The sequence below is a fragment of the Mus caroli genome, unplaced genomic scaffold, assembly GCF_978045245.1.
Source record: "Mus caroli unplaced genomic scaffold, Mus_caroli_1 scaffold_13, whole genome shotgun sequence".
Classification (NCBI taxonomy): domain Eukaryota; kingdom Metazoa; phylum Chordata; class Mammalia; order Rodentia; family Muridae; genus Mus; species Mus caroli.
The window spans coordinates 35,424,831-35,452,512 of NW_028227268.1; the positions used below are offsets into that span (position 1 = coordinate 35,424,831).

The 27,682-nt window shown below is 45.3% G+C and overlaps 2 protein-coding genes across 2 annotated transcripts in view; both read left to right on the forward strand.

Moving 5' to 3' along the window:
* Positions 1 to 1,393: 1,393 nt before the first annotated feature.
* Smg8 (SMG8 nonsense mediated mRNA decay factor) lies at positions 1,394 to 10,859 on the forward strand. Its single transcript, XM_021176380.2, has 4 exons — positions 1,394 to 3,152; positions 4,419 to 4,564; positions 7,615 to 8,487; positions 10,464 to 10,859. Exons 1-4 carry the CDS (start codon positions 1,394 to 1,396, stop codon positions 10,659 to 10,661), a joined length of 2,976 nt encoding a protein of 991 aa, XP_021032039.1. The 3' UTR covers positions 10,662 to 10,859.
* Positions 10,860 to 14,485: 3,626 nt separating this feature from the next.
* Positions 14,486 to 27,682, forward strand: part of Gdpd1 (glycerophosphodiester phosphodiesterase domain containing 1) — a 39,826-nt gene continuing 26,629 nt past the window's right edge. Inside the window, exons 1-2 of the mRNA XM_021176766.2 lie at positions 14,486 to 14,757; positions 23,398 to 23,440. Coding sequence (XP_021032425.1) covers positions 14,616 to 14,757; positions 23,398 to 23,440 — 185 coding nt within the window. The 5' untranslated portion in view covers positions 14,486 to 14,615. The remainder of the gene's footprint in view (positions 14,758 to 23,397; positions 23,441 to 27,682) is intronic.

The following is a 27,682-nucleotide window of genomic DNA, read 5'->3' on the forward strand; positions in this document are numbered from 1 at the left end:
AGACATGAATTAGATCCCCAGCAACACACACGCACACTATTCATATTTCCACTATGCTAAATTATTAGATTAATTTTCCACAATTGGTTTGTTTGTTTGTTTGTTTGTTTGTTTGTTTGAGACAGAGTTCCTCTGGGTAGCCTTGGCTGTCCTGGAACTCACTCTGTTGGCCAGGCTGGCCTCAAATTCAGTTCAGAGATCCACCTGCCTCTGCCTCCCTAGAATTTTCTACAATTCTTTTGTTGATGTTTATCTTTTTGTTTTGAAACAGATTTTTTTGTTTTTTGGTTTTTCAAGACAGGGTTTCTCCGTGTAGCTCTGATTGTCCTGTAGACCAGGCTGGCCTTGCACTCAGAAATCTGCCTGCCTGCCTCTGCCTCCAGAGTGCTGGGATTAAAGGCGTGTGCCACCACAACCGTCTTTGAAACAGATTTCTTACAGTTCAGGCTGGCATTGAACTTGAGACATAGCTCAGGATGATCTTGAACTACTAATCATTCTGGCACCTCCCAAGTGCTGGGGTTGCAGCATGGGCCACTATACCCAGTTTATACTGGTGCTGAGGATAGAACACAGGACTTCCTGCATACTAGACACGTAGCTCTCCGCCTCCACTTCTTCTATTTCTTAAAGATTAATTTTGGGGTGTGTGTTTGTGTATGTGTTTTTTTTCAGGCCATGGGTGCTGCAAAACAAGAGCTCCTTTTCTCTGTAAGAGCAATATCTGAATGTTGGAATCACAGAAGTGCAGCAATGTGCTTGGCGCTCTCGCTCCTCCCTCCTGTCCTTTCTTTCTTGTTTTCTTTTCTTTATGGAGACAGGGTCTTGGTATGTTATCAGGCTAGCACAGCTACTGTGCTCAAGAATCCTTCTTCCTTGCTAGGTGGTAGTGGTGCATGCTTTTAATCGCAGCATTTAAGAGGTAGAATGGGGGCATGGGGGAGAAAGGAAAGAAGGAAGGAAGGAAGGAGAAGGAGGAAGAGAGGGAAGGAGGAAAGAAGGAAGGAAAGAAAAAGAGAGAGAGAGAGAGAGATTAAGAATGAAATTAAGAAATTCTCCTGCCTCAGTCTTCAGAAAAGGCGAGAGTATAATCAACCACCCACGCTGAGCTGTTAGAAGAATTAGTTGGAACTGTTGTGGGTTTTGGCGTATTCTTTAAAATTGAAACTGCAACCAATCTAGCTTTCGATATCTTAAACTCGAGTTGAGTAAACGTAGTGCTAAGACCTTGCAGAGACACGAAAAGGCAAAGGGGTGGAAGGGAGTGTTGGGGGAAGGGACAGACACCCGGAACTCAAGGACTAACAGGCGGAGGAGGGTTTTCACAATAGGACCGGGTGGGTTGGGATTAGCGAGGGACCGGAAGGACGCTAGAGGAAGCTCTTTCTCCGCCATGGCGGGGCCGGTCAGCTTGCGCGAGCTGCTCATGGGGGCGTCGGCCTGGCTGGGCTCTGAGAGTCCCGGAGGCCCCTCCGCTGAAGGCGGGGGGAACGCGGCTGGCACGCCCGAGCCCCCGTGGAGGGAGGATGAGATCTGCGTGGTGGGAATCTTCGGCAAGACGGCTCTGCGCCTCAACTCCGAGAAGTTCTCTTTGGTGAACACTGTGTGCGATCGACAGGTTTTCCCACTCTTTCACCACCAGGATCCTGGAGATCCAGGAAATGGAATCAAGACCAAAGCTGTCTCTGTCGGAGAGGCGGGAGGAGCCGGGGACCCGGGGGCTGCTGCCGGGGATTCACTTCGCGGAGGTATGGCTACGGCGGAAGGTAACCGAGCTGAGCCAGGTCCCCAGGACTTTAGTCTTTTGCAGGCCTATTACAATCAGGAAAGCAAAGTTCTGTATCTTATTCTCACTTCCATCTGTGACAACTCACAGCTTCTGCGTGCTTGTCGGGCCCTCCAGAGCGGTGAAGCCGGAGGGGGCCTCTCTTTACCTCATGCAGAAACACACGAGTTTTGGAAGCATCAGGAGAAGTTACAGTGTCTCAGCCTCCTTTACCTCTTCTCTGTCTGTCATATCTTGCTCCTGGTCCATCCGACGTGTTCCTTTGACATCACTTATGATCGTGTATTCAGAGCCCTGGATGGACTGAGACAGAAAGTACTACCCCTCCTCAAAACAGCCATTAAGGATTGCCCAGTTGGCAAAGACTGGAAGTTAAACTGCCGACCTTGCCCACCTAGACTCCTCTTCCTCTTTCAACTCAATGGGGCCCTTAAGGTGGAACCGCCTCGGAGCCAGGATACAGCTCATCCGGATAAACCCAAGAAGCACTCTCCCAAAAGAAGGCTGCAGCATGCCCTGGAGGACCAGATCTATAGAATCTTTCGCAAGAGTCGAGTCTTGACTAATCAGAGTATCAACTGCCTCTTTACGGTACCTGCCAACCAAGCTTTTGTGTACATAGTCCCTGGAAGCCAGGAGGAGGACCCAATTGGCATGTTGCTGGACCAGCTTAGGAGCCATTGTACCGTGAAAGACCCAGAATCGTTGTTGGTGCCCGCACCCCTTTCTGGACCTAGGCGGTACCAAGCGATGAGACAGCACAGCCGGCAACAGCTCTCCTTCCACATTGATAGCAGCACCTCGAGTTCTTCAGGCCAGCTAGTGGATTTCACTCTTCGAGAATTCCTGTGGCAGCACGTGGAGCTGGTCCTAAGCAAAAAAGGTTTTGATGACAGTGTGGGCAGGAACCCACAGCCTTCCCATTTTGAACTGCCCACTTACCAGAAGTGGATCTCCGCAGCAGCAAAGCTGTATGAAGTGGCTATCGATGGGAAGGAAGAGGACTTGGGCTCCCCAACTGGGGAGCTAACATCTAAGATTTTAAGCAGTATTAAAGTCTTAGAAGGGTTTTTGGATATAGACACAAAATTCTCGGAAAACCGGTGCCAAAAAGCTTTACCCATGGCTCATAGTGCCTACCAGTCAAACTTGCCGCATAATTACACCATGACAGTCCATAAGAATCAGCTTGCTCAGGCTCTTCGGGTATACAGTCAGCATGCTCGAGGTCCAGCCTTTCACAAATACGCCATGCAATTACACGAAGACTGCTACAAATTTTGGAGCAATGGCCATCAGCTGTGCGAAGAGAGGAGCTTGACTGACCAACACTGTGTCCACAAATTTCATTCCTTACCTAAATCAGGTAGCTACAAAGTTCCAAACAGTTTGAACTGAAACCTTGAGCTGTGCTTTTAGTATTAATGTGTGTTTGTATGGTGTGGTGTGTGTGTGTTTGAGAGAGACCTCGCACCCTTGGAGGTCAGAGGGCAATGTTGTGAGGTCAGTAGCCTACAACCTTTTCATGGGTCCCAAGTATCCAGCCCATGGAGTTAGCTTTGTGCTGCAAGCACTGTACTTGCTGAGTCACCTCACTGGCACCTGAGCTGGGTGTGTATTCATGTATTAAGATGATTTATTTGGTACATATTGGGTTGTTTTTTAAGAACCCTGCAGAACTTTGGTAGTAAATACTTTCTTTCTTTCTTTGTTTTTGTTTTCTGTTGTTGTTTTTGAAACAAGGTCTCTATTTAATCCTGGCTGGACCTGGAACTCACTATATAGACCGAGCTGACCTCCAAGTCATAGAACTCCTCCTGCCTCTGCTTTTGAAGTCCATGTGCCACTGTGCCCAATTAGTAAATACTTTCTACTTATTTTTATTTTTAAAATTACTTTTGTGTGTGTGTGTGTGCATGCGTGCATACATATATAGTATATCTATTTGTGTGTGTGGATATGTGACTGCATGGAATTTATGTGGAAGTCAGGACAACCTGTGAGTCAGTTCCCTCCTTTAACCTGTGGGTTCTGGGGATGGAATGCAGGTCCTACAAGAGCCATCTTGCCAGCTCCAGCCCTAAATTTGATCTTCTACCTCTTAAAATGAAAACATCACCCATGACTGATTTTTTTTTTTTTAACTTAAACAATAAACTCTGGTGAGTTGGTAGATGAAAAGTTTTAAGTGGCATGAAGTTTCAGAAAATGTATACTCACCCTTTATCCTAAAGAGGTTTTGTTGAATTAATAGAAAAGAAAGGTCACCATAATGTGACACAGAAGGGAAAAAAAGTCACTTAAAATTTTGACTATTTCCGGGGCAGGGCCTCACTCTCAAGACTACACCTTGAACTCTTAGAGATCCTTCTGCCTCCAGTGCCACACTTGCACTGCAGCTATGAATGAGGAGGCCCCAAGTCTCATGCTCAGTGCTGTAAAAGAAAGGGAAAATCCTTATTCCTATGTATTTTATCAAGATTTCTGATGTTTGCTTGTTTGTGTGTATCAGTGTTTCTTAATTGCCAGAGAACTATGTGAAGGATTTGGGGAGTTGATTGTTATAGAACACAAGGTAAACTTTGCTCCGCATCGTCTTTGTGTGATTAATAATGATGGTTACAACTTCCAGGAGAAAAGCCAGAGGCAGATAGGAACCCTCCGGTGCTCTACCACAATAGCCGAGCCCGATCCACCGGGGCCTGCAACTGTGGAAGGAAGCAGGCACCTCGAGACGACCCCTTCGATATCAAGGCTGCTAACTATGACTTTTACCAGGTAAACTGAAGCTTCCTTCTTTTAATGACTGAATATTCTCCATAGCAGAATACCTAGAAAAGCCAACGCAACCGCAGTGATAAAGAACAAGGGCAAGTTCTTTACATGCACTTCTTGGTTTTTCATGTGTTTTAACCATACTTTCTACGTGTGTGTGTGTGTGTGTGTGTGTGTGTGTGTGTATAAAGTATATAAACTGTCAGAATGATATAGCTAGGTTTGTTTTTTTTTTTAAGATTTATTTTTACTTATTTACTCAGAGCTCTGCCTGCCTCTTCCTTCTGAGAGCTGGGATTAAGACATGAGCCACCATGCCTGGCTTAGGAAGCTCTGTTTAGCTAGCTCAAAAATATCCATGATCACAATCTTATTTGTTACTAACTTATCAGTGGTGTTTTGTTTTGTTTTTGTTTTTTTTTAATCAGTGGTATTTTTATTTAAGTGTTTATGTGTGTGAATGTATGTTGTGTGTACGTGCGTATGGAGGTCACAAGAGCGCGTTGGACCCACTTAGGCTGAAGTTATTGATTTTTCGCATTCGTGTGCTTATGTCCACCATGTGTGTACCTGGTGTCCACTGTTAGGGTGAAGCAGTTAAGGGTTGGGTGTAGCTGTTCTTTGCTACTTTGTGGGTCTTTCTTCCACTCTTCTCCACCCCTTTTCTTCCTCCTGTTTAATCCCATAACACTAAATAAGAGGGGAAAGGAAAGAGATCCCTGAATAACGTCAGGGTGGGAAGGGTGCGACATTATCATTGGACTACTTCCTACTGATTGGGGCATGGAGTTCCTTGGGGCAAGTTCAGTGTTCCCTCAGGATATCTAAGTTCTTCTTGTTGTTTCTTCTTGGCACACTCAGCCAACAACAACCCACCCAACTCTTGGGCCCCTAGCATTTATCTACCCTCTGAAAAGTCCCCAGAATTCCACACATCACACAATCTCAGAAACTACCTGCAGCTGGCAAAACCACACCCTTGCTAGAACACAAGGCAAACCATAGTCAGCTGCTGTGTGCAATCTGAAGCAGCCTCTGAGATGAAAACGAAAACATATCCTTTTTTTTTTAATTTTTTTTTAATTTTTTATTATTAGGTATTTTCCTCATTTACATTTCCAATGCTATCCAAAAAGTCCCCAATACACTCCCCCCCCCCCACTCCCCTACCCATCCAGTCCCACTTTTTGGCCCTGGCGTTCCCCTGTACTGGGGCATATAAAGTTTGCAAGTCCAATGGGCCTCTCTTTCCAGTGATGGCCGACTAGGCCATCTTTTGATACATATGCAGCTAAAGTCAAGAGCTCTGGGGTACTGGTTAGTTCATAATGTTGTTCCACCTATAGGGTTGCAGATCCCTTTAGCTCCTTGGGTACTTTCTCTAGCTCCTCCATTGGGGGCCCTGTGATCCATCTAATAGCTGACTGTGAGCATCCATTTCTTTTTTTTTTTTTTTTTTTTTTTTTTTTTGGTTTTTCGAGACAGGGTTTCTCTGTATAGCCCTGGCTGTCCTGGAACTCACTTTGTAGACCAGGCTGGCCTCGAACTCAGAAATCCGCCTGCCTCTGCCTCCCAAGTGCTGGGATTAAAGGCGTGCGCCACCACGCCCAGCTGAGCATCCACTTCTGTGTTTGCTAGGCCCCGGCATTGTTTCACAAGAGACAGCTATATCTGGGTCCTTTCAGCAAAATCTTGCTAGTGTATGCAATGGTGTCAGCGTTTGGAAGCTGACTATGGGATGGATCCCTGGATATGGAAGTCTTTAGATGGTCCATCCTACGAAAACATATCCTTACAATGTTCCTCTATTTTTCAAAGAAACCAAGACTCCAAAACTCTCACTGCAGGGATGGGGTGGGGGGACCTTTGACAGGTCCGTGCAAATGTGTGTCGCTGAGAAATTAGGCTGAGATATCTACTGGGCAAGGGGAGAGTGAAAGGCTTTTTCAGAGTTGGGACATGAGGGAGAGATAGAGGCATGCAGACAAGGAGATAGAGAGAGAGGCAATGGAAGACAGAAATAGACAAGACAGGAAAGGAATGAGAGAGAGAGCTGGGGCAGCAGCTGCTGGAGGAGGGTGATGATGTAAGCTGTCTCTAGATCCCTGGGGGTAGGCCAATGGGAATGCCCAATTGCTAATACCACTAAAATCAGAAGGCCGCATGGGATACCCTGAGACAGGAGTTATGCTTGTGAACCACCTTGTGGGTGCTGGCAGTCAAACCTGGGTCCTCTGCAAGAACAAGTCCTCTTACCCACAGAGCCATCTCTGCATCTCCACTGGTATGATTTTAAACAGAAGTAAAAAGAAAAATTTCTGGTTATAAAACCACTCCTCCAAAACATTTTTTAAAAATCACTTTTTCTAGGTGGGTCAGTGCAGCAAATGTGTTCAGTGACTTTTTTTTTTCTTGTTTTGGCTTTTCGAGACAGGGTTTCTCTATGTAGTCTTGGCTGTCCTAGAACTCACTTTGTAGATCAGGCTGGCCTCGAACTCAGAAATTCACTTGCCTCTGTCTCCCAAGCGCTGGGATTAAAGGCGTGCGCCACCACGCCCAGCTCAGTGATTCTTTCTAACTCTTATCACACTGATGGTCACTGGTATTAAAAACGGTCCTGCTTAGAATCACTCACTGCCTAAAGGAATAACTCATACTGGATTCTTTTGGAATATAGGAATAGTTCTTGCTACGTCAGTACCCAGAAAATTAAATTCATATAGCCATATGTGGGAGAAGAAAAACCTTCCATGTTCTTTTTTGCTCATACATTGATGGCTGACCCTGTTTGTTAGAGTGTAGTGTGTGTCTGCCTTCTTAGAGGTAACTAGCTCAGGATAGTCTAGAACTTGGTCTGTGGCCCATACTAGCTTTGAACTTTGAGTTCTGCTTCATTCAGCCTACCTCTCAAATACAGTGATACAGGCACACACTACCCACTCTCCGATCAGTAAAATGTGTGGTTGGTTGGTTGTTTACTGATTTAAATGAGCCTACAAAGAAGAATGTATTATTTGAAATAAAAAGTTTCCTCTTCTTATTTCTCTTTCTAGCTTCTGGAAGAAAAGTGTTGTGGGAAATTGGATCACATCAATTTCCCTGTATTTGAGCCAAGTACTCCAGATCCCGCTCCTGCTAAAAATGAACCCTCTCCTGCCCCGCCAGACTCAGACGCTGAGAAACTGAAGGAGAAAGAACCTCAAACCCAAGGAGAGAGCACAAGCCTCAGCTTAGCTTTGAGCTTGGGCCAGTCAACAGATAGCCTAGGTACCTACCCCGCTGATCCACAGGCAGGAGGAGACAACCCAGAAGTCCACGGGCAAGGAGAAGGAAAGTCTGAGAAGAGACCAAACTTGGTTGACCGTCAGGCATCCACAGTTGAATATCTCCCAGGCATGCTACATTCAAATTGCCCCAAAGGTCTCCTACCCAAATTCTCCAGCTGGTCTTTGGTTAAACTGGGCCCAGCCAAGTCTTACAACTTTCATACAGGTTTGGACCAACAGGGCTTCGTTCCAGGAACAAACTATCTTATGCCTTGGGACATTGTCATCAGGACTAGAGCTGAAGATGAAGGAGACTTAGACACGAACTCCTGGCCTGCTCCAAATAAAGCTATTCCTGGGAAGAGAAGTGCAGTTGTGATGGGCAGAGGAAGGCGGAGGGATGACATAGCTCGAGCTTTTGTTGGCTTTGAGTATGAAGACTCTCGAGGTCGGAGGTTCATGTGCTCAGGGCCTGACAAAGTAATGAAAGTGATGGGAAGTGGACCCAAGGAGTCAGCTTTAAAAGCCCTCAACAGTGACATGCCCCTGTACATCCTGTCCTCGTCGCAGGGCAGAGGGCTGAAGCCACATTATGCTCAACTTATGAGGCTTTTTGTTGTGGTTCCTGATGCTCCTTTGCAGATAATACTGATGCCTCAGGTAGGAAATGCAACCCTTCCCTTAAATGGCAATAATAATAATAATGGTTTGTGGTTTGGTTTGTTTGGTTTTTTGTGGTCTTTATGGGACAAATCCTTTAAGCCCATGTTGACTTGGAAATGAATGTGCAGTTTGATATTTCTACCTCCCAAGTGCTGGGATTATGTTTGTGTATCCCCCCCCCCTTTTTTTTAAGAACCATTTATTTTATTTTATTTTTTTATGTGAGTACACTGTTGCTGTCTTCAGATGTACCAGAAGAGGGCATTACAGATGGTTGTGAGCCACCATATGGTTGCTGGGAATTGAACTCAGGACCTTTGGAAGAGCAGTCAGCAATGCTTGCTGAGCCATCTCTCCAGCCCCTGTATCCCTCTTCTTTATCAACTGAGCTGTATCCCAAGCCCATGATAATTATTTTAATTTTTGTTTGCTTGTTTAAGACAGTCTCATGTGGTCCAGGCTAGCCTTCAACTCTGACTCTCCTGTCTCTACCTCCTTGGTGCTAGAATGGCAGAGGTACACACCTACATCTAGTTTAGGCAGTGCTAGGGATTGAACCCAGGTTTCTTCATGTTTGCTTGATAAGCACTGTACCAACTAAACTCATCTCCCGTCCTTTGTTCTTATCACTTTTATTTTCTTACTTCGGGTTTTTTTGTTTGTTTGTTTTTGAGACTGCCCCTCTCTGCTGCCCTGGCTGTCCTGGAACCTGAAACACAGTCTAGGCTGACCCTCTCTGCTGCCCTGGCTGTCCTGGAACCTGAAACACAGTCTAGGCTGACCTAGAGCTCAGAGTTCTGCCAGTGCATGAGCTCTGTCATGGAATTAATTGCCTGCCAGCTCCATATCTGCTTCAACAGTTTATTTCCATTTATTTATCTATTTTCTTTTCAACCTAAGAAAAACACTTTGCAGTCCTGGTCCTTTATTTCTTTGTGTACATTAGGCCATGAATTCCTATGGAGTGGGCTCCAACAGCTCAGGTTCTTTTCCGTTAGTCCTCACAAAGTATGCTTCTCTGGGTGGTGCTGGCTAGCTCTTCAGCCGAACCCAGGCGCCCTTCTCTTTTGGCTTCCTTTTTCTTCTGGTCCTTCTCCTTCACCCGCTTCAGGAAGCTCTCCCTGCTCTTTGAGTGCTTGATGTGCTCAATCCGCACATTGATCCTCTTGGCCAGAATCTTGCCCTTAATTTACTTGTTTACAATGATGCCCACGGCATGCTGGGTGACATTGTAGAGTCTTCCGGTTTTGCCATGGTAGCACTTATGGGGCATTCCTTTTTGACCAGTGCCCATTCCCTTGATGTCCACAATATCACCCTTCTAGTAGATTCTCATGTATGTGGCCAAAGGAAGAACTCCATGTTTCCTAAAAGGCTTAGAGAACATATACCAGGTGCCCTATTTATCAATTGTTTTTACTTGCTGTTTGTGTGCTCACTAGTACGCTAAGCCAGTTCTCTGCCCACTAAGCTACATCCCCAGGTACCTAATTTCTTTTTAAGTCCAAGAGGTTTTTATTGATTTAACTGTTACAGCTGTTAGTAAGACTTAATTTAACCCTAGTTTACCTGATGATTTAGACATGCAGACAAAGACAAAAAACAAACAAGCTAGGCTTGGTGACATAGGCCTTAAATCCTAGCACTCCAGAGGCAGGTGGATCTCTGAGTTTGAGGGCAGCCTGGTCTACAGAGTGAGTTCCAAGACTGCCAGGGATATGGAGAGAAAGATCCTGTAGCCAAAAAAAAAAAAAAAAACAAACCAAAACCTGGTCAACAGGAAAAGAGAGCTGAGGGTACCAGACATCCAAAGAGGTGAAGTGAGGTCCCAGAAAATCAGTTTCCACATTCCTGTTCAATGTAGCTGCTTGACCTTCAGTGTTCTTAGAACCCATTGTCTGTTGAGAGATTTATCTGCCAGGTGTGTCTTATTGAGAAATCTAAAAGGTAATTTTGTAACCCCTGTTTTTCAGGTTCAACCAGGCCCACCACCATGTCCAGTATTTTACCCAGAAAAACAAGAAATCACTCTCCCACCTGATGGCCTTTGGGTCTTGAGATTTCCTTATGCCTATGTGACTGAGAGAGGACCTTGTTTCCCTCCTAAGGAGAACGTGCAGCTCATGAGCTACAAGGTGCTCCGAGGAGTCCTCAAAGCAGTTACACAGTGAGTCTTCCAGCCACTCTGCCGCAGACTGAAGCTGCTGTTTGTCCCTTTTTTGACGTGTTTGGTTTTTTTTAATGTGTATACTGTGTCTTCCCAAAATCCAATGTGTTTTGGTTACAAGTATTCAGTATTTGGACAATAATTGTTCTATTATTTCATTATATTGATATTTATTGTAAAATCAATAAAAGTTTGTTCTAGAAAAAAGGATACAAAATGTACACTTGGTATCTGTTTTGTCTTGCTTTTATTTCATTGTCATAAGGCACATTTTTATCATAATTTAGTGTTCTATCTTTCAGATAAGTAGAGTAATGGGGGCTGGAAACCTGGCTCTTACAAAAGCACTCCTTGCTCTTTCAGAGGATCCCTTTCCATCTCCAGGATACACAAGGATCATAGCTGCCTGTAACTCCAGTCATAAGGTTTCTCTGTATAACCCTGGCTATCCTGGGAACAGGCTGGCCTAGAGACCAGAGATCCACCTGCCTCAGGCTCCCCAAGTGCTGGGATTAAAGGCTTGCACCACCAAATCCCAGGAAGTTGATGTTTTTGAAATTATTTTCAAAGCAAGGTTAGTATATCCCAATGCCTATAAAACCTGTACTCTTTTGAGTTTAAGGCAAACCTATACTAACTACGTAACAAAACCTACCTCAAGTTAGAAGAGGGCTGAATGTTGTAGCACTTGCCTCTAATTCTAGAGTCAGAGATAGCAAGATTCAAGGCCACCCTAGATTAAGTAAGCTAGTTGGAAGCCAGCTGGAACCACGAGAGTAACAAAACAACAAAAGAGCCAGGTGATCCTCATTATCCATCACCTCAAGGACTCAACTGCAAAAAGCTGGTGTAGCTCTGGCTGTCCTGTAACTAGCTATGTGGAACATGCTGGCCTCAAACACAAGAGATCCACCTGCCTCTGCCTCCCAAGTGCTGGCATTAAAGATGTGCACCACCATGCCTGTTATATTTTTAATGGGGCAGGGGTATTTATGCATATGAATGTTTTACCTGCATGTATATATGTGCACCATGCACATGCCTGGTGACCAAGGAGATGAGAAAAGGGCATCAGATTTCATGGGACTGGAGTTATAGGTAACTGTGAGCCTTGCTTGTGCTTGTGAGCCTTGCTTGTGCTGGAAATCCAAAGGGGTCAACTGCACTGAAAGAGGAGCAAAGGCTTTTTTTTGTTCTTTTTTTTTTTTTTTTTTTTACTTATGTGAGTACACTGTCGTTGTCTTCAGACACACCAGAAGAGGGCATCAGATCATATTACAGATGGTTGTGAGCCACCATGTGGTTGCTGGGAATTGAACTCAGGATCTCTGGAAGAAGCTAGTGCTTTTTTAAGAGCCATCTTTTCAGCCCCTGTTAGTTTATTTGTTTACTTTTTTGGGACACTCTTATTAGCCTCTTGCTGTTCTGGAATTTGCTATGTAGAATAGGCTGGCCTGGAACTCCTTCCTCTGCTTCAAGAGTTCTGGGATTAAAGGAATGCACCACTTTTCCTAGGTCTTATTCATTTCTTATATGTATGAGTGTTTTGCCTGTTTATGTACCATATGCTTGGTGCCCACTGAGGTCAGAAGAAGGTGTTACATCCCCTGGAACTGGAGTTATGGACACAGTTGTGAACCCATCATGTGGGTATTGGGAACTGAACCCAGATCCTCTGTAAGAACAAGTGTACACATCCTTAATCCCAGTACTCAGGAGACAGAGGCAGCCTGGTGTATAGTGAGTTCCAGTACAGCCTGGGCTACACAGAGAAACGCTCTCAAAAAGCAAAAATATAAACAGCAACAAAGAGGTAGGAGGAAGATGGAAGAAGGAGGAAAGAAAAGGAAGAGAAGAAGAGAGAGAGAGGAAGGAAGGAAGGAAAAAAGAAAAGGAAGGAAAGAAAAAAGCCAGTTGTGGCACACACCAGTAGGATTTGCTGAAGGAGGCAGAGGCAGGAGGATCACGAAGCCTGGGCTGCTACACATTTAAAAAAAGAAAAGAAAAAAGTGCTTTTAACTGGTTGAGCCATCTTTCCAGCCTCAGCCTCTCTTAGTGTTACAGATGTGTGCTAACAAAGAAACTTTGAGCACTAGGCATTGAACTCAGATCTCAAGTATACCACTGAGTTACATCCCCACTCTTGTTTCTTAATATTTGAAAACAGTAACTAGCTTGAATTCAGACCTAGATTTTACAATCCTACTGCCTCAGCCTCGAGTTGCTGGGATTACACACCTGTACGCTCAGGCCTGACTTAAATGTTCTTTAATTAAATACCTGTTCTATGAAATAATTTGCTAAGTGTACAAATCTCACCAATCTATAGTAACTTTCCACAGCATATGACAATCACCAATTGTGATTATGCTATCAATTAGATAAGTGCAAAATAAGTTGAGACCCAATGTAGTGTAATTGATCCTATTTTCCTAGATACATTTAAAATAGTGTCCTGACAGGATTAGATATTTTAGTCTCAATGTTTGTGAAATAGAGTGTTTACCACCTTTCCAAAAGCTGCCACTTGACCCAGCAAGATGGCTTAGTGGGAAAAGGAGCTGCCATCTTAGGTCTTGCATGGAACCACCTTAGGTCTCCTTAGGTTGTCCTCTGCCTTTACACGTGCACACACATACACTACACATGAAATAAGTAAATGCATAAAAAATAAATAAACGAGATAGGGTCGGGTGCAGCAACCCTTGCCTGAAGTTCCAGCTAATTAGCTGGATGAAACCAAAAGACTGCTTTACCCCTAGGAGTTTGAACCCAGCCTGATCTATACACTGTGAGTTTGCGTGTTGTTGCAATTGTCCTGGGACCCAAACCCCTGGCCTTAAGGGAAGGCAGACGCAAGTGGATCTCTAGCCCTGTTGTCATAGTGAGTTCCAGGTCAGCCAAGGTACATAGTGAGACCCAATCTCTAAAAAGAAGTGGGGGAAGGGGGGAGGAAGGGAGGGAGAGAAGGGAGGGGAAGGGAGAGAGGAGAAAAGGGAAAGAAAAGAATCCCAGTACTTAGAAGGCAGAGGCAAACTGATCTCTGTGAGTCAAGAGGCCAGCACAGTCAACACAGTGTGATACCCTTGTCGCAATAAACAAAACAAACCCGAACCTTGAATGTGCTTGGAAAGTGCTTTACAACTGAGCCACAGCCTTTGTGGCTAATTACTTTGCATAAAATACGATCCACAGCTGGGCTTGCCTATCATCCCAATACTCTGGAGGCTGAGGTAGAAGAACCTGAAGTCCAAGACTCTATCCTCTGGTATAGTGAATTCAAGCCCAAGATTCTATCTCACAAAACCAAGACCCTGCCCAAGATCCAAAGAAAAATGGAAAAGTTAGTTGCCAGTCTTTATAGGGAAGGACTTAGTGGCCAGTTTCCTTATTCATGTTTATTTTGTACTGGGGCTTGAATCCCGTACGATCTGACCAACTAGGCTATTCTTTCCAACCCTAAGTTTCTTACCCGAACTGTACGTAACGGGTTCGAGGCATCGGTAACAATTCTTCGCTTTTCCCACAGAAGGGACTAGGACCTGGCCTGAAATCCTCCTTTGATGCACATTTCCCAGTTACGTCAGATTTTCCCCGAAGGCTATCCTGGCTTGAGAGCGTTTTCGGCTTAGGGACTGCCCAAACAAATCCAAACAAATAAAACCACTGGCAAGTTTCCAACCTCTTGCCTCGGGGTCTTCTTCGAAGCACCTGCGCGCCGGACCACAGCTGCGGGACGCCCAACGCTCCGCGCCGCAGCGCGCCTGCGTATCGGAGCCCCTTTGTTGCTCGGGCGCTGGGGTCGGGCTGCGCCTGCGTGCTGAGTCCGCACGAACAAGTGCGCTACGCCGAGGGCACCGGCTGAGGGCGAGCAGACCTCGAGCAGCTGCCGGCGCTGCGGCCGTTGCTACCATCACAGCACAGTCGGGGTCTCAGGCCCAGAAGGCGGTGACCGAGGATGTCGTCCACCGCGGCTTTTTGCCTTCTCTCTACTCTGGGGGGATATTTGGTCACCTCGTTCTTGTTGCTTAAATACCCAGCGTTGCTGCACCAGAGAAAGAAACAGCGATTCCTCAGTAGGCACATCTCTCACCGCGGAGGTGAGAGGGGTCCCCAGAACCCGGTGGCGGGGATGGGGGAGGCTTCCTAGCAGGAGGTAGAGGATGGGGATTGCTGTCTGGAGAGGCTGACGAAGAATGGGCTCCTGGAACTGGAGGGCTTCCTCAGATGAGTCGTCCGGAGGGGAGGGAAGGAAAAGGGTCTCGTGTCCCAGTCCTGGTGGGCGTCTCTGGGGAGCTAGGGTGACAGGGCTTCAGTGAGGAGGAGAAACGCAGGATGAGAGAAGTGGGGCGTTCCTCGGCCGATGGAAGGATGATCGGGTGGTCCCTTCTTGGCAGCCTGGCACAAAGCCGGTGCAAATCCAGGAGACACCCGCAGGGGGAAGTAGGAACAGACAGACTGCTTGGAATAGGCTGGTGGCTGAGTCCGTGGGGAAGAGCTTGGGCTCCAGCAGAGCTGAGGATCTGCGAGTACCTGGAGCGAGAGCTGAGGAGTCTTCGATGCCACGCTCCATGCGTTTGTAATTGAGCTCAGGAGAGAAATGTCTCCAAACCAGGGACGTTTTCCAAGGTCACAGAGTGTGGACTGAAGTGGCACAAGCAACTTGGAGAGTTCTGGTTCTAAGGATTCCAAAACCTAGCACCTGGGCTGTTTTATTTTGATTTTTGAACATTACCCCAGCAATGGTTGGTGGGCTTCTAAAAGACTAAAATATTTAGCTTATGATCAGTCAGTATTATTTTTTAAAGATGTTTCTCTTGCAAAAGTATATTGCTTTTATACAATATCAAGTATATAAGGGTTGAAGCGAGTCCGTTCCGCCTTCTAATTTCCTATAACAGGCCACATCTTTGCTTCTTCACTGCTGTTCAATAATGTGGCTCCAGGACATTTCAATCTTAAGGTATAAAATATAAAATTTTTCGGTCACTTTAAACTTTTCTTGAGGGTGAATTTAGCACCAGGTTAAAATTGCCTGAAATGTATCGTACAATGGTAAACTCTGTAGTTTAAAATTTGGTGAATATAGCACCAGGTTAAAATTGCCTGAAATGTATCGTACAATGGTAAACTCTTAGTTTAAAATTTGATGGAGTACTGTAATGATTTTTGGTTTTAGATTTTTCAAAGATGGGGTCTTGCTATGGCATGCTGGCTAGTCTGCATATCACTATGTAGACCAGGCTGGTTGTGCATTCTGCCCCCACCTTCCCAGTGCTGGGACAACTATCCTGGGACCATGACTTCTATTATGACAAATATGTCATAGAAATAAATACATTATCATTCTTTTGTACAGTTTTATCAGTTAAACAGTTTCCCACTTTTTGTTTGGTTTTCTTTCTCTGTGGCCCTGACTGTCCTAGGACTCAATCAGTAGATCTGGCTAGCCTAAAATTCAGAGACCTGCCTGCCTCTGCCTCCCAAGTGCTGGGAATAAAGGCTTGGACCACCATGCCCAGCTCCTGGTGATTAATATGTCTGTGTATAGGTGTGTGGCGTGTTCGCCTGTGAGTGTAGGCACGTACATGTTCCAGGGCATGTGTAGAGGTCGGAGGACAGTATCACATGTTGGTCCTTATATTTCACAGTTTTTGAAATGAAGCCTTTTGTTATTCGTGGCTGAATTCACCAGTAAGCTCGAGTGGGGGAGTTGGGGATTCTCCCGTCTGACCTCCCATCTGCCAGGAGGGGCGCTGGGATTACAAACCAGATTCTGGTTCTACTACTGCTAGCTCCTGCACAGGTTCTGCGGTTCTGAACCAAATGATTCACCCACTATGCTATCTATCCAGCCCAGCCCTTACCATTTTATTTTATTTTTTAAGATTTATTTATTGTTATATGTAAGTACACTGTAGATGTCTTCAGACACACCAGAAGAGGGCATCAGATCTCATTTCAGATGGTTGCGAGCCACCATGTGGTTGCTGGGATTTAAACTCAGGACCTTTTTTTTTTTTTTTTTTTAAAGATTTATTTATTTATTATATGTAAGTACACTGCAGCTGTCTTCAGACACTCCAGAAGAGGGCGCCAGATCTCGTTACGGATGGTTGTGAGCCACCATGTGGTTGCTGGGATTTGAACTCTGGACCTTCGGAAGAGCAGTCGGGTGCTCTTAACCACTGAGCCATCTCACCAGCCCCCAGCCCTTACCATTTTTATTGTTGGAGTGTTTGGTTGGTTTGGTTTGGTTGTTTGGGTTTTTTTGTCTGTTTTTTTTGTTTGTTGGGTTTTTTTGTTTGTTTGTTTTGAAAGTAGTCTTATTTTCTATGTAGCTCAGGCTGGCTCTGAACAGAACAGACTTGAATAGTGAGTTGGAAGCCACCCTGTGGTGTGCAGAGCAATAATTGGTAAGATGGCTTAGTAGGTAAAGGTGTCAACTGAGGATCTGAATTTGACCCAGGGACTCACATGATAGATGTGTTGGTTGTTTTTGTCACCGTGACACAAACCTAGGCATATCTGAGAAGGGGATTTCTTCTTTTCTTTCCTTTTCTTTTCTTTTCTTTTTTGGTTTTTCAAGGCATGGTTTCTCTGTGTGGCCCTGACTGTCCTGGCTCTCACTCTGTAGACCAGGTTGGCCTTGAACTTACAGAGATCTGCCTGCCTCTGCCTTCCCTGGGACTAAAAACATGTGCCACCACTGCCTGGCAAGAAGAGGACATCTTAATTGAGAAAATGCCTGCATCAGATTGCCAGTAGGCAAGCCTGCAGGGCACTTTTCTTGACTAGTGATTGGTGTGGGAGGGCCCAGCCCATTGTGGGCAATACCACCCCTGGCAAGTGGTCCCAGATAGTATGAGAAAGCAGGTTAAGCAAGCTATGAGGGACAAGTCAGAAAGCAGTCAGCATTCCTCCATGGCTTCTGCTTCAGTTTCTGCCTGCAGGTTCCTGGCCTGTTTGAATTCCCACCCCACCTCCTTCCATGATGACTTATGACCTAGTAGTGTAAACCTGAGGTAAACCTTTTCCTCCTCACCTTGCTTTTGATAATAGGTTGGGGTTTTTTGTTTGTTTGTTTTTTATCAGAGACAAGTTGTCTTCTGACCTGCATCTGCACAGCATGGTATGTGCACTCCCAACCAACTTACATGAAATGAATAATATGCAATAAAAATGTTGAGGGGCTTTGGAAATGGTGCTTGCCTAACATACGTGAGGTCCCAAGTGCCATCTCCAGAGCCATATAAGCCAGGTGTGACAGCACGTGCTGTAATTCCAGCACTGAAACCCGGGGACACAGAAGTTCAAAGTCATCCTGAGGTCTGTAGCGAGTTCAGGGCTAGCCTGGAGTGAATGGGCAAGATCCTGTCCAAGAAACAGAAAAAGTTATTTTGCTCGTACCTAGAATTGTTCAATTGTTGATCTGGAAACGGTAGTTATTTATTGGTAGAAACAAAAAAAAATTAATTAGGCTGTTTCTGTGAGTCACGTGATTATTATTTCAGAGAAAGTGAATTCTAGCAAATTCATAAGGGAAGCCTTAGCACTAAATAATTCCTTGGAGAGGAACACTATGTTTCTTAATTAGTCCCTCAGTTACCCTGCAGACTTCACCATACCAGTCTTGGTAATCTGCGGGCATAGCCCTGTTGCAATTTACCTACTAGCTGTACAGCAGACAAGAATATGGAAGTCGTTTACCTATAAAAGGGACTATCTAAATAGCAGTATAGCAACATAAAAATCTGCAGCGTAGCTCATGGTAAAAAGGCAGGCTCACAGTGTTTCTGTGGCTCTAGCTAACGCTTTGTTTTGGGTGGTAGTTTGTTTTGTTTTGGAGATAGGATCGCACTATGTAGTAGTCTGGGCTAGCCTCAAACTCACAATTCTCCCTAGGCTTTATAAAGCTGGGATTAAAGTCACGAACCACCAAGCCACGTGCTGGCCATTCAAGTCCTTAGGGAAACGTCATTAACTCGCAGGATGGTTATGAGGATTTTAATGAAATGCACTGAGTGCTAAGTGTCCTGTCTGCACAGGGCCTCCTGCATAGTTCGAGCTCCCTACCCTGACCCCCATCTCCAGGCCTCTTGACCACCTGTTTAATATCGGTGATAGCTAAGCAGTTTAATCAGTTAATAAGGTTTTAATGATAATTCATGTAAGGCAGGGCAGGAAGATCCCTGTGAGTTCGAAGTCAGCCAGAAGTGGATATTAAGGCCCTGTCTTAAAGAAAAAGGAGGAAGGAAGACCAAGATCATCCTTGGGATGCCTGAGACATAAATGTTTAAATCTCTAGCACTCTGTTATCTGAAATATCTGAAAATGGAAACAAGCTAAATGTGGGTGTAATAAATCAAAGTGTAGTTATATAAGAGGGTTATCATCGTTTTCAAATGGCATATGTCCATTAAGGAAATTGCCCACCATTTTTACATTTACAAAAGCAAATTATAGCCAGGCATGGTGGTGAACACCTTTGATCCCAGCACTCAGGAGACAGAGGCAGGCAGATTTCTGTAAATTCAAGGCCAGACTAGTCTACACAGTGAGTTCCAGGACAGTCAGGGCTATGTCGAGAGACCCTTGTAAGAGTCTAAAAGTCGCTGAAGGAAGGCCCCAGACTCAGATCGAATGCAGAGACAAAGAGCATGTGTTCTGCAGAAACAACCAGCACGCGGGGGTCAACCATTCTTCAAAATGGCGACCCCAGACAAAGGTGCACAGGCCTTTTTATAGGGAATCAGGAGAACTCTCTAGAAGGATTTTGAGTAATCTAAAATTTCATTGGTGAGTGCTAGGGGGGGGTCACAGGTGGTCAGTGGTCTACATTCCTATGTCATGAACATTTAACCATAGGATGAGCTAGGACTGCCGGGCACAGATGGCCCGTTAAGGTATTTCCCCATTAAAATATCCTTGCCCAGCAAGCCCTTTTACCCTCAGGCTATTTCTCCCTTGTATCTCATTTAAGTGAATAAATGAAAGTGTGAATTGTAAAGCCACTTGAAGTGTGGTATATGCCTGCGGTTCCAGCACTCAAGAGGTGAGAGCAAAAGGACTGGGAGCCCAAGGTCATCTTTGGTTACATAGTAGGTTTGAGACCAGCCTGGGTCATAGATGGACTCCCTGGATTTGGTGGTGCACACCTTTAATCCCAGTACTCGGGGAAGCAGAGGAGGCCGGTTTCTGTAAGTTCAAATCTAGCCTGGACTACACAGTGAGTTCTAGGCCAGCCAGGTCTACCTAGTGAGATCCTATCCCCAAAACCAGAAAGAAACAATATAAAGTTAGTGTGGTGTGCACAGCTGTAATCCCAGCACTCAGGAGACAAGAGGCAGGATGATTTCTAGATTTAAAGCCCATGCCAGCACACCTGGCTGAATTGGCCTTTTTACGTATGAGGAGGATTGTGTGGCATTTGTGCTTGTCTTTCTGTGACTGGTTTATTGCTCTTCATAAATTCTCCTCCAAATTCATCAACTCCTCTCTATGGAAGCACTCTTACCCCTCCCCCTATATGCTTATACCCAGGTAGCTGTTCAAGACACAGGACATTCCTAGAAGGTTGGCACAATGGCTCAGTGGTAGAGGCACCTGTTCCCAGTTCTGACCACCTGGGCTTAGTTTCTGGAACACACATGGTTGAAGGAAAAAGTGTACACTGCATGCATGTCCATGTGTGTTCACATTCACACACACACACACACACACACACACACCCATTAAATGATGTAATAAAAAGTTTGGGGCCGGGCAGTAGTGGCACACACCTTTAATCCCAGCACTCAGGAGGCAGAGGCAGGTGGATTTCTGAGTTTGAGGCCAGCCTGGTCTACAGAGTGAGTTCCAGGACAGCCAGGACTACACAGAAAAACCCTGTCTTGAGAAACCAAAAAAAAAAAAAGTTTGGTTGGTTGGGTTTTTTTTTTGTTTGTTTTGGTTTGGTTTGGTTTTTTTTGAGGCAGGGTCTCTCCATGAAATCCTGGCTACCCTGGACCTCACTATGTAACCAGACTGTACTCAGACACTATACTTCTGCCTCCTGGGTGCTGGGATTACAGGAGTGTGCTACCATGCCTGGCTCTAAATGCGATAAAAGAATTGTTAGAACATTTCTAGCACTTCATAAATCCCCATTAACTGAGTAGTGTTAGTGTATCTTTAACCTCATTACCCAGGAGGCAGGAGGATTTAGAGTTTGAGTCCAGCCTGGGCTACATAGAGATCCTATCAATAATGTCCTTTGTCCCCCCCAAAAGTAATTTTGACTCTTCTAGCATCTTCAAAATGTGGCCTGTGGCTTCTGGGGGTCCCTTAATCACTTATATCAGTCTGCAAGGTCCAAACTGTGTTGCTAAGAGGCTGTTTACCTTTTCCACTGTGGTATGTCTTCAGCAGCAGTCCAGAGCAGTGGTGAATATGTGTGGGTGTGCGGCCAGGACTGCTGTGCATGCCTTGCATATCTGGGTTCAGTCCTTAGTTATCTCCCTCCCAACTCAAAAAGCACCAGGGGTTAAAGGTTCTACTGCTGTAGCTTCCTTAGTCACATATAAAATGTATCAGCTGTCATTGTATTCTTCACTACCATGTGAGCATGGATTTTTAAAAAGATTTATGTATATGAGTGCTCTATCTGCATGTATACCTGCACACCAGAAGAGAGCATCAGACCCCATTGTAGATGGCTGTGAGCCACCATATGTCTGCTGGGAATTGAACTCAGGACCCCTGGAAAAGCAGCTCGTGCTTTTAACCACTAAGCCATCTCTCCAGTCCATTCATATCATATTCATGCTGGATATGACAGCTCGTGCATGCTAAAGGGGGGGTGTGTGTGGATTACTAAGAATTTGAGGGGCAGCCTAGGCTACTCACTAAGAGTTTCAGGCTAGCCTGGACTATAGAGTAAAATCCTATCTCCTGTTTTTTCCAGTTGTTGTTGAGAGACAGTTTCTGTGTGTAGCCCTGACTGGGACTCTCTTTGTAGACCAAACAAACTGACCTCTGACTCACAGAGATCCACCTGCCTCTGCCTCCTGAGTGCTGGGATTAAGGTGTGCACTACCATGCCTGGCTAAAACCCTACCTCAAAATAAATAAAAACAAAACAATAAAAGCCATCCCTCAACCCTGAGACTCGGGGCTGGAGAGAGAGCTTGAGGGTAAAAGTGCTTGCTGGGCAGGTGCCAGGATATGAGTCTGGATCCCCAGAACCATGGAAACGCCCGCTGGGTGGATGCAGGGTGTGCCTGTGATTCCAGCGCTCCCTGGAGCGGGTGACAGGCAGGGTGGAGCACTCCAGGACCGGCTAGCCTGCCATAAGCAGTGGAGAACAACGGACACTCTCAGACACAGGAGAGAGCAGACCTGAGGTTACCATCTGACAGCCCTATGCCGGGGCATGCAACCTCCCTTACGGACACACAAACATGCACACACACACACACATGTATGTGCGCTTGCAAATGCAACCCCTGAAAATGACTGAGTGTGGTGTAATCACAGAATGTGGAAGGTGGAGGCAAGAGAATCGGGAGTTAAATATATCCTTTATTACATAGGAGTTTGAGGCCAGCCTGAACTATGTGAGAACTTCATTTAAAACAAGGGGGGAAAGTAAGTCGTGAGAATTCCAAGGACAGATTCTGGTGCAGTTGGCTTTCTGGACCTTGTGGCTGTTCACATGTTACACTGGCATGGCCAGCTTTGACACCCTGGACTTCCTGTGGCTCTCTCTCTTTGTTCAACCTGTTCAGAATAAAATCAGCATGGCACTTGTGTTCGATCTTTTCAGCTCTCCTCTGTACCAGCAGCTTTCTTCTGTGGCTCTCCCTGTAGCATTTCCCAGGCTCCTTCCTCTCTGTCTTTGAAATGAGCTGTCCACTGTAAGCTCTTTGGAGCCCCTCTCTGGAAGGCCACTGACCTGAAAAGAGTGTGTGTGTGTGTTAAGATTTTTATGATATTTCGACGTATCAAATCTGAGCACCTTGCTGCCATCGTGGATATGAATATCATGCAATGCCTGGGGTAGACAGGCTCTGAGTAGATATGAGACCTCCCAGCCTGCCTCGGGACCCTGTGAGGTCCTTAGAGTTTCTTATAATAATAGTCCTTATTAGCATGCCAGCAATAAAATCATTTATGTTTTAAAAATTAGATATCAAAGATCTCAAAGGGGGACCTTTGACATTGTTTTAAGTATGCCCATAATCCAGGGCGAGAGAAGAGAAGCTCAGATGAAAGAAAGAGCTGTGGGCAGAAGTGACAACTGAGATAAGCAGCAGCTCCTTATAAGAGGGCTAGCTTTTGTTTGTTTGTTTTAAAGGCTGTATGCTGTAGCCCAGGCTAGCCTCCAGCTCTGGGCTTTCTCTCTTTGCCTTCTAAGTTCTGGGACTCTAGACATGGGTTACCATGCCTAGCTTATAGTACCATAGTGTGCTGGAGCCGGAATCTAGGACTGTATACACGTTAGGTAACCTAGTAACTGAGGTTGTAGAAAAGGACCCAGTAGGAACATTGGTGACCTCCGTGGACAGCGAAGGAACCGTCATCTGAAATCCTTAAATACATACTTGTTGACTAAAAAAAAACCTGAAAAACAGGATTGCACACACACACACACACACACACACACACACACACACAAAGATTCATTCTTGTTTCTGGAGAAATAGTATGTTCACCGAGACCAGTAAATGAAATAACCTTTACCCTCCGTGTTTCCACAGGTGCTGGAGAAAACCTTGAGAACACAATGGCTGCCTTCCAGCAGTGAGTACACAGGAAGGGCCCCTCTGTCCACAGCCTGTCACTGGGTGGATGGGGACTCACAGAGGGACACAGTGTATATGTGCCACTCACTCGCCATAGCTGTTTCTATAAAATATTACAAAGAGTGTTTGACTTCTGTATAATTGTAAAAGTAGTCCTAAGAGACTGGCTTTCCAGAGCTAGAAGCAGCCATCTGTGACAAGGGACAGGCTGCATAATGCTAATTGGTCCAGTGCAGAGAGAGCAAGTGAGACAACTGTCCCCCTGGCTGCTGCTCAGGAACGGGACTGTGCGTCTTTGTGCCCAGGAGTTTCTGTTGAGCAGGTTGCTGCCATCGGGGTTCTTCTTGGGATCCTCGTGTGTGCTCATGTTGTTTTTTAATAAGATGAGTTACTGGCTTTGTTTATATTGGAATCATATTTCATACACATGCCTTTTCAAGGCTTTCTGGAAGCTGCAGAAGCCGCTCACTGGTTGGAGCCCTTGTTCTTTGTCTCAGAGCTGACGTTTACTATCAGCCTTGTTTTCCTCTCTCCGAATACCAAAACAGGCTATGAAGCAAGGCCAGGGAAAGGAAGACTTTACCTAGTTATACTTAATGAGAAAAAAATTCTAATACAATTTTAAGCCATTTTTAAGGTGGGGTGGGCATCTTTCTCTCAGTTGACCAGGGTGGTCTCACACTGCTAGGCAATTTGGAAATATTTTCTATGTAGCTAGAGCTAATCCGGAGGGTTAGCCTGTCTGTTGTGCTAGAGATTGAAGCCAGAGCTTCCTGCATGCTAAGCACGCACTCCATGGCTGAGGTACTCCCATATCCCAGCAGAATTTGGTCTAAGTTTCTGCTTTTGCCATTCAGTGACATCTTATAGATTATTTTTCTTCTCAGAGGTGACTCACGCCTTTCTTCCTGGCTGTGGGGAAGCAGAGGCAGGCAGCTGCATGACTCCCAGACAGCCCAAGTTGTGTGGTGACAGTGATAGGAGTGACTTCAAGAGGAACTTGATTCTCAGTTTGTGGCTCTGCTGCCAGAATTTAGGGAGCCAGGAACTTGAATATTCCTCAGCCAGGGGAATAGCCAAAATATATTAAACTCCCCTGTATTCAAACCTCTCTCTGCCTGCACTCCATTCCCCAGTCAGTAGTCAGCTTCAGGTAAAGTGCCTGCCTCTGCACACAACTCCTGAGCTTCCTGGCAGGGTGATCTTAGCTCCTGCCCTGAGGATTAGAAATGGTGTCTCAGCCAGCAGTGGTGGTGCATGTCTTTAGTCTCAGCACTCAGGAGGCAGAGACAGAGACATCTCTGTGAATTAGAGGCTAGCCTGGTCTACAGAGCAAGTTCCAGGACAGACAAGGCTACACAGAGAAACCCTACCTCAAAAACAAACAAACAAATGGTATTTCAACAAATTTTAAAATAAAGCCTGCACAAAAACAAAACAAAACAAAACAAAACAAAACACTGTTCATGAAACCTCTTCCGCGTGGCCTATAAAATGCTTTCACAGACACCCTCTCCTGTAGGTGATGAGTATGGCAGAGCAGGACTTTCTCTCTCTCCTTCTCTAACATCTTGCTTAGGTTCTAATACTCAAGTCTCACTAGTTGGTCGCTAAAATAGAATTGGAGCAGCATACCCCAAGAACAAGCAGGATGTTAGCAGAAGACTGGTAAAGGAGACAGCCGTCCTTTGTGGTGAGGATAGAACCTAAAAGAACTGTATTGCAGCCGGGCGTGGTGGCACACGCCTTTGATCCCAGCACTCGGGAGGCAGAGGCAGGCGGATTTCTGAGTTCGAGGCCAGCCTGGTCTACAAAGTGAGTTCCAGGACAGTCAGAGCTATAAAGAGAAACCCTGTCTCGAAAAACCAAAAAAAAAAAAAAAAAAAAAGAACTGTATTGCTCGAATGCAGAGTGAACGAAGTCCTTGTTGAGACAGGTTCTCATAGACCAGGATGCCCTTGAATGAACATGTGTCCAAGAGTCACTCCAAACTGACTTTCCTGCCTCCACCTCCCAGTACTAAGGTTACAGTCATGTACCACCACACCCTCCCTGCAAAACCTGATTCTTAAGAGCTAATAAAACTAGGTTATTAAACTGGGCCACGTAGGTAAATACCCAGAGGACAATGAGGTACTTATATGCGTGGGTAGGAGAAAGAAGCAAGTTATATTAGCAATACCTGGAAGTAGAATATGGCATATAGTCAAAATAATTAAGTCAGTGCCCTGACTCTCATAATTTATGTGTGTGTGTGTGTGTGTGTGTGTGTGTGTGTGTGTGTACCAAGACTGATCTCAACTTGCCATGTAGTTGAAACTGGCCTTGAACTCCTAATCCTTCTGGTTTTAGGATGTAGATGTTGAGATTACACATATGCATCATCATGCTTAGCGCTCCCCTCTCTCCCTGCCTCCCTCTATCCCCCTCTATTCCCCTCTCTCTTTCCATCTCTCCTCCCCTCTGTCTCTTTTGAGACAGGGTCTCTCTTAAATATCTCTTGTCAACCTGGAGCTCTCTCACTATATAAATCAGGCTGGCCTTGAACTCACAAGAGATCCCCCTGCCTCTGCTTCCTAAGTGGGTTGCTGGGATTAAAGATGTGTGCCACCGTGTCTGACGGAGGCATCTGATTTTAATCTAATAAGTTAGGGTTTTACTGCTATGAACAGACACCATGACCAAGGCAAGTCTTATAAGAACAACATTTAATTGGGGCTGGCTTACAGGTTCAGAGGTTCAGTCCATTATCATCAAGGCAGGAACATGGCAGCATCCAGGCAGGCATAGTACAGGAGGAACTGAGAGTTCTACATCTTCATCTGAAGGCTGCTAGCAGAATACTGACTTCCAGGCAGCTAGGATGAGGGTCTTAAAAGCCCACTCCCAGGACTGGCGAGATGGCTCAGAAGTTAAGAGCACTGACTGCTCTTCCTAAGGTCCCAAGTTCAAATCCCAGCAACCACATAGTGGCTCACAGCCACCTGTAATGAGATCTGACGCCCTCTTCTGGAGTGTCTGAAGTCAGCCAAAGTGTACTTATGGATAATAATAAATAAATCTTTAAAAAAAAAGCCCACTCCCACAGTGACACACCTACTCCAACAGGGCCACACCTTCTAATAGTGCCACTCCCTGGACTGAATATATAAAAACCATCACATATGCACACCCAGTTATGCACAGACATAAGTTTATTAATATAGGACTCTCCCTAAAACTTCACTTGAGAACATGGTTTTTGCCTTACTGTGCATGCACTCAAAACAAAATCAGGCTGAATCTCTCCTAAACTATGTTGTGTCAGGGATGCATTTGAGTGGAATGTCCTCAAGTTTGATGCTCGTTAAGGGGAAGAGGGCATGGACATGGAACCCAGTGCAAATAGGGGTTAGAGGACGACGATGATGATGATGATGATGTGTGTGTGTGTGTGTGTGTGTGTGTGTGTGAGAGAGAGAGAGAGAGAGAGAGAGAGAGAGAATTTTCAGGTGAAGGAGCTAGGCTTCCAAATGAGAGAAGAATGGGTTGCATTCCACATCACTCACTGTATATCCTAGGTTGGACTCAAACAGGAGGCATTCTCTTGCCTCAGCTTCTCGAGTGAGCTCAGCTGTGAGCTACTATATCTAGCCTTTCTTTCCATAGTGAGTGTTGCTGTTGAATGTCTGCTTATATACTTTCTCAGCGTTTGTGATTCCTTACTACTGAGAGGCCCTACTGTGCGCAGTCTCACCGGAGACTCTTCAGTTTGATGTGGCTCTGAAGCCTTCTCCTGATACACTTAGTTTAGTGATTGAATTTCATCTCTAGGGTTTTTACATATTTTTATTGTTACATAAATAACAATATGTTTGTCTGTGACCCTGACAAACTTCTTTTGTTCATGTATTACTTTCCAAATTCATTCATCCCTTTCTCTTTCTTTTCATTTTCTGTTTTATTTTTAGACAGGATATGTATCCTAAACTGGCCTTGAACTTCACTCAACATAGCTGAGGATGGCCTTGAACTTCTGCTGCTAGAACTGGGTGCTGGGATTACAGATGTGCTCCAGCTCGCCTGGCTATTCTCTTCCTTTACTGTCTCTTACTACATCTCCCTTTCTTAGGAATCTATTGTTGTTTTATTTTTATTTCTCATTCTGTAATCTTCCTGCCTCCCCCTCCCAAGTGCTGGGATTCCAGGAATATACCATAAGACCACCCTAAAATATGTTTAATCAAGATGATAAAAGCAG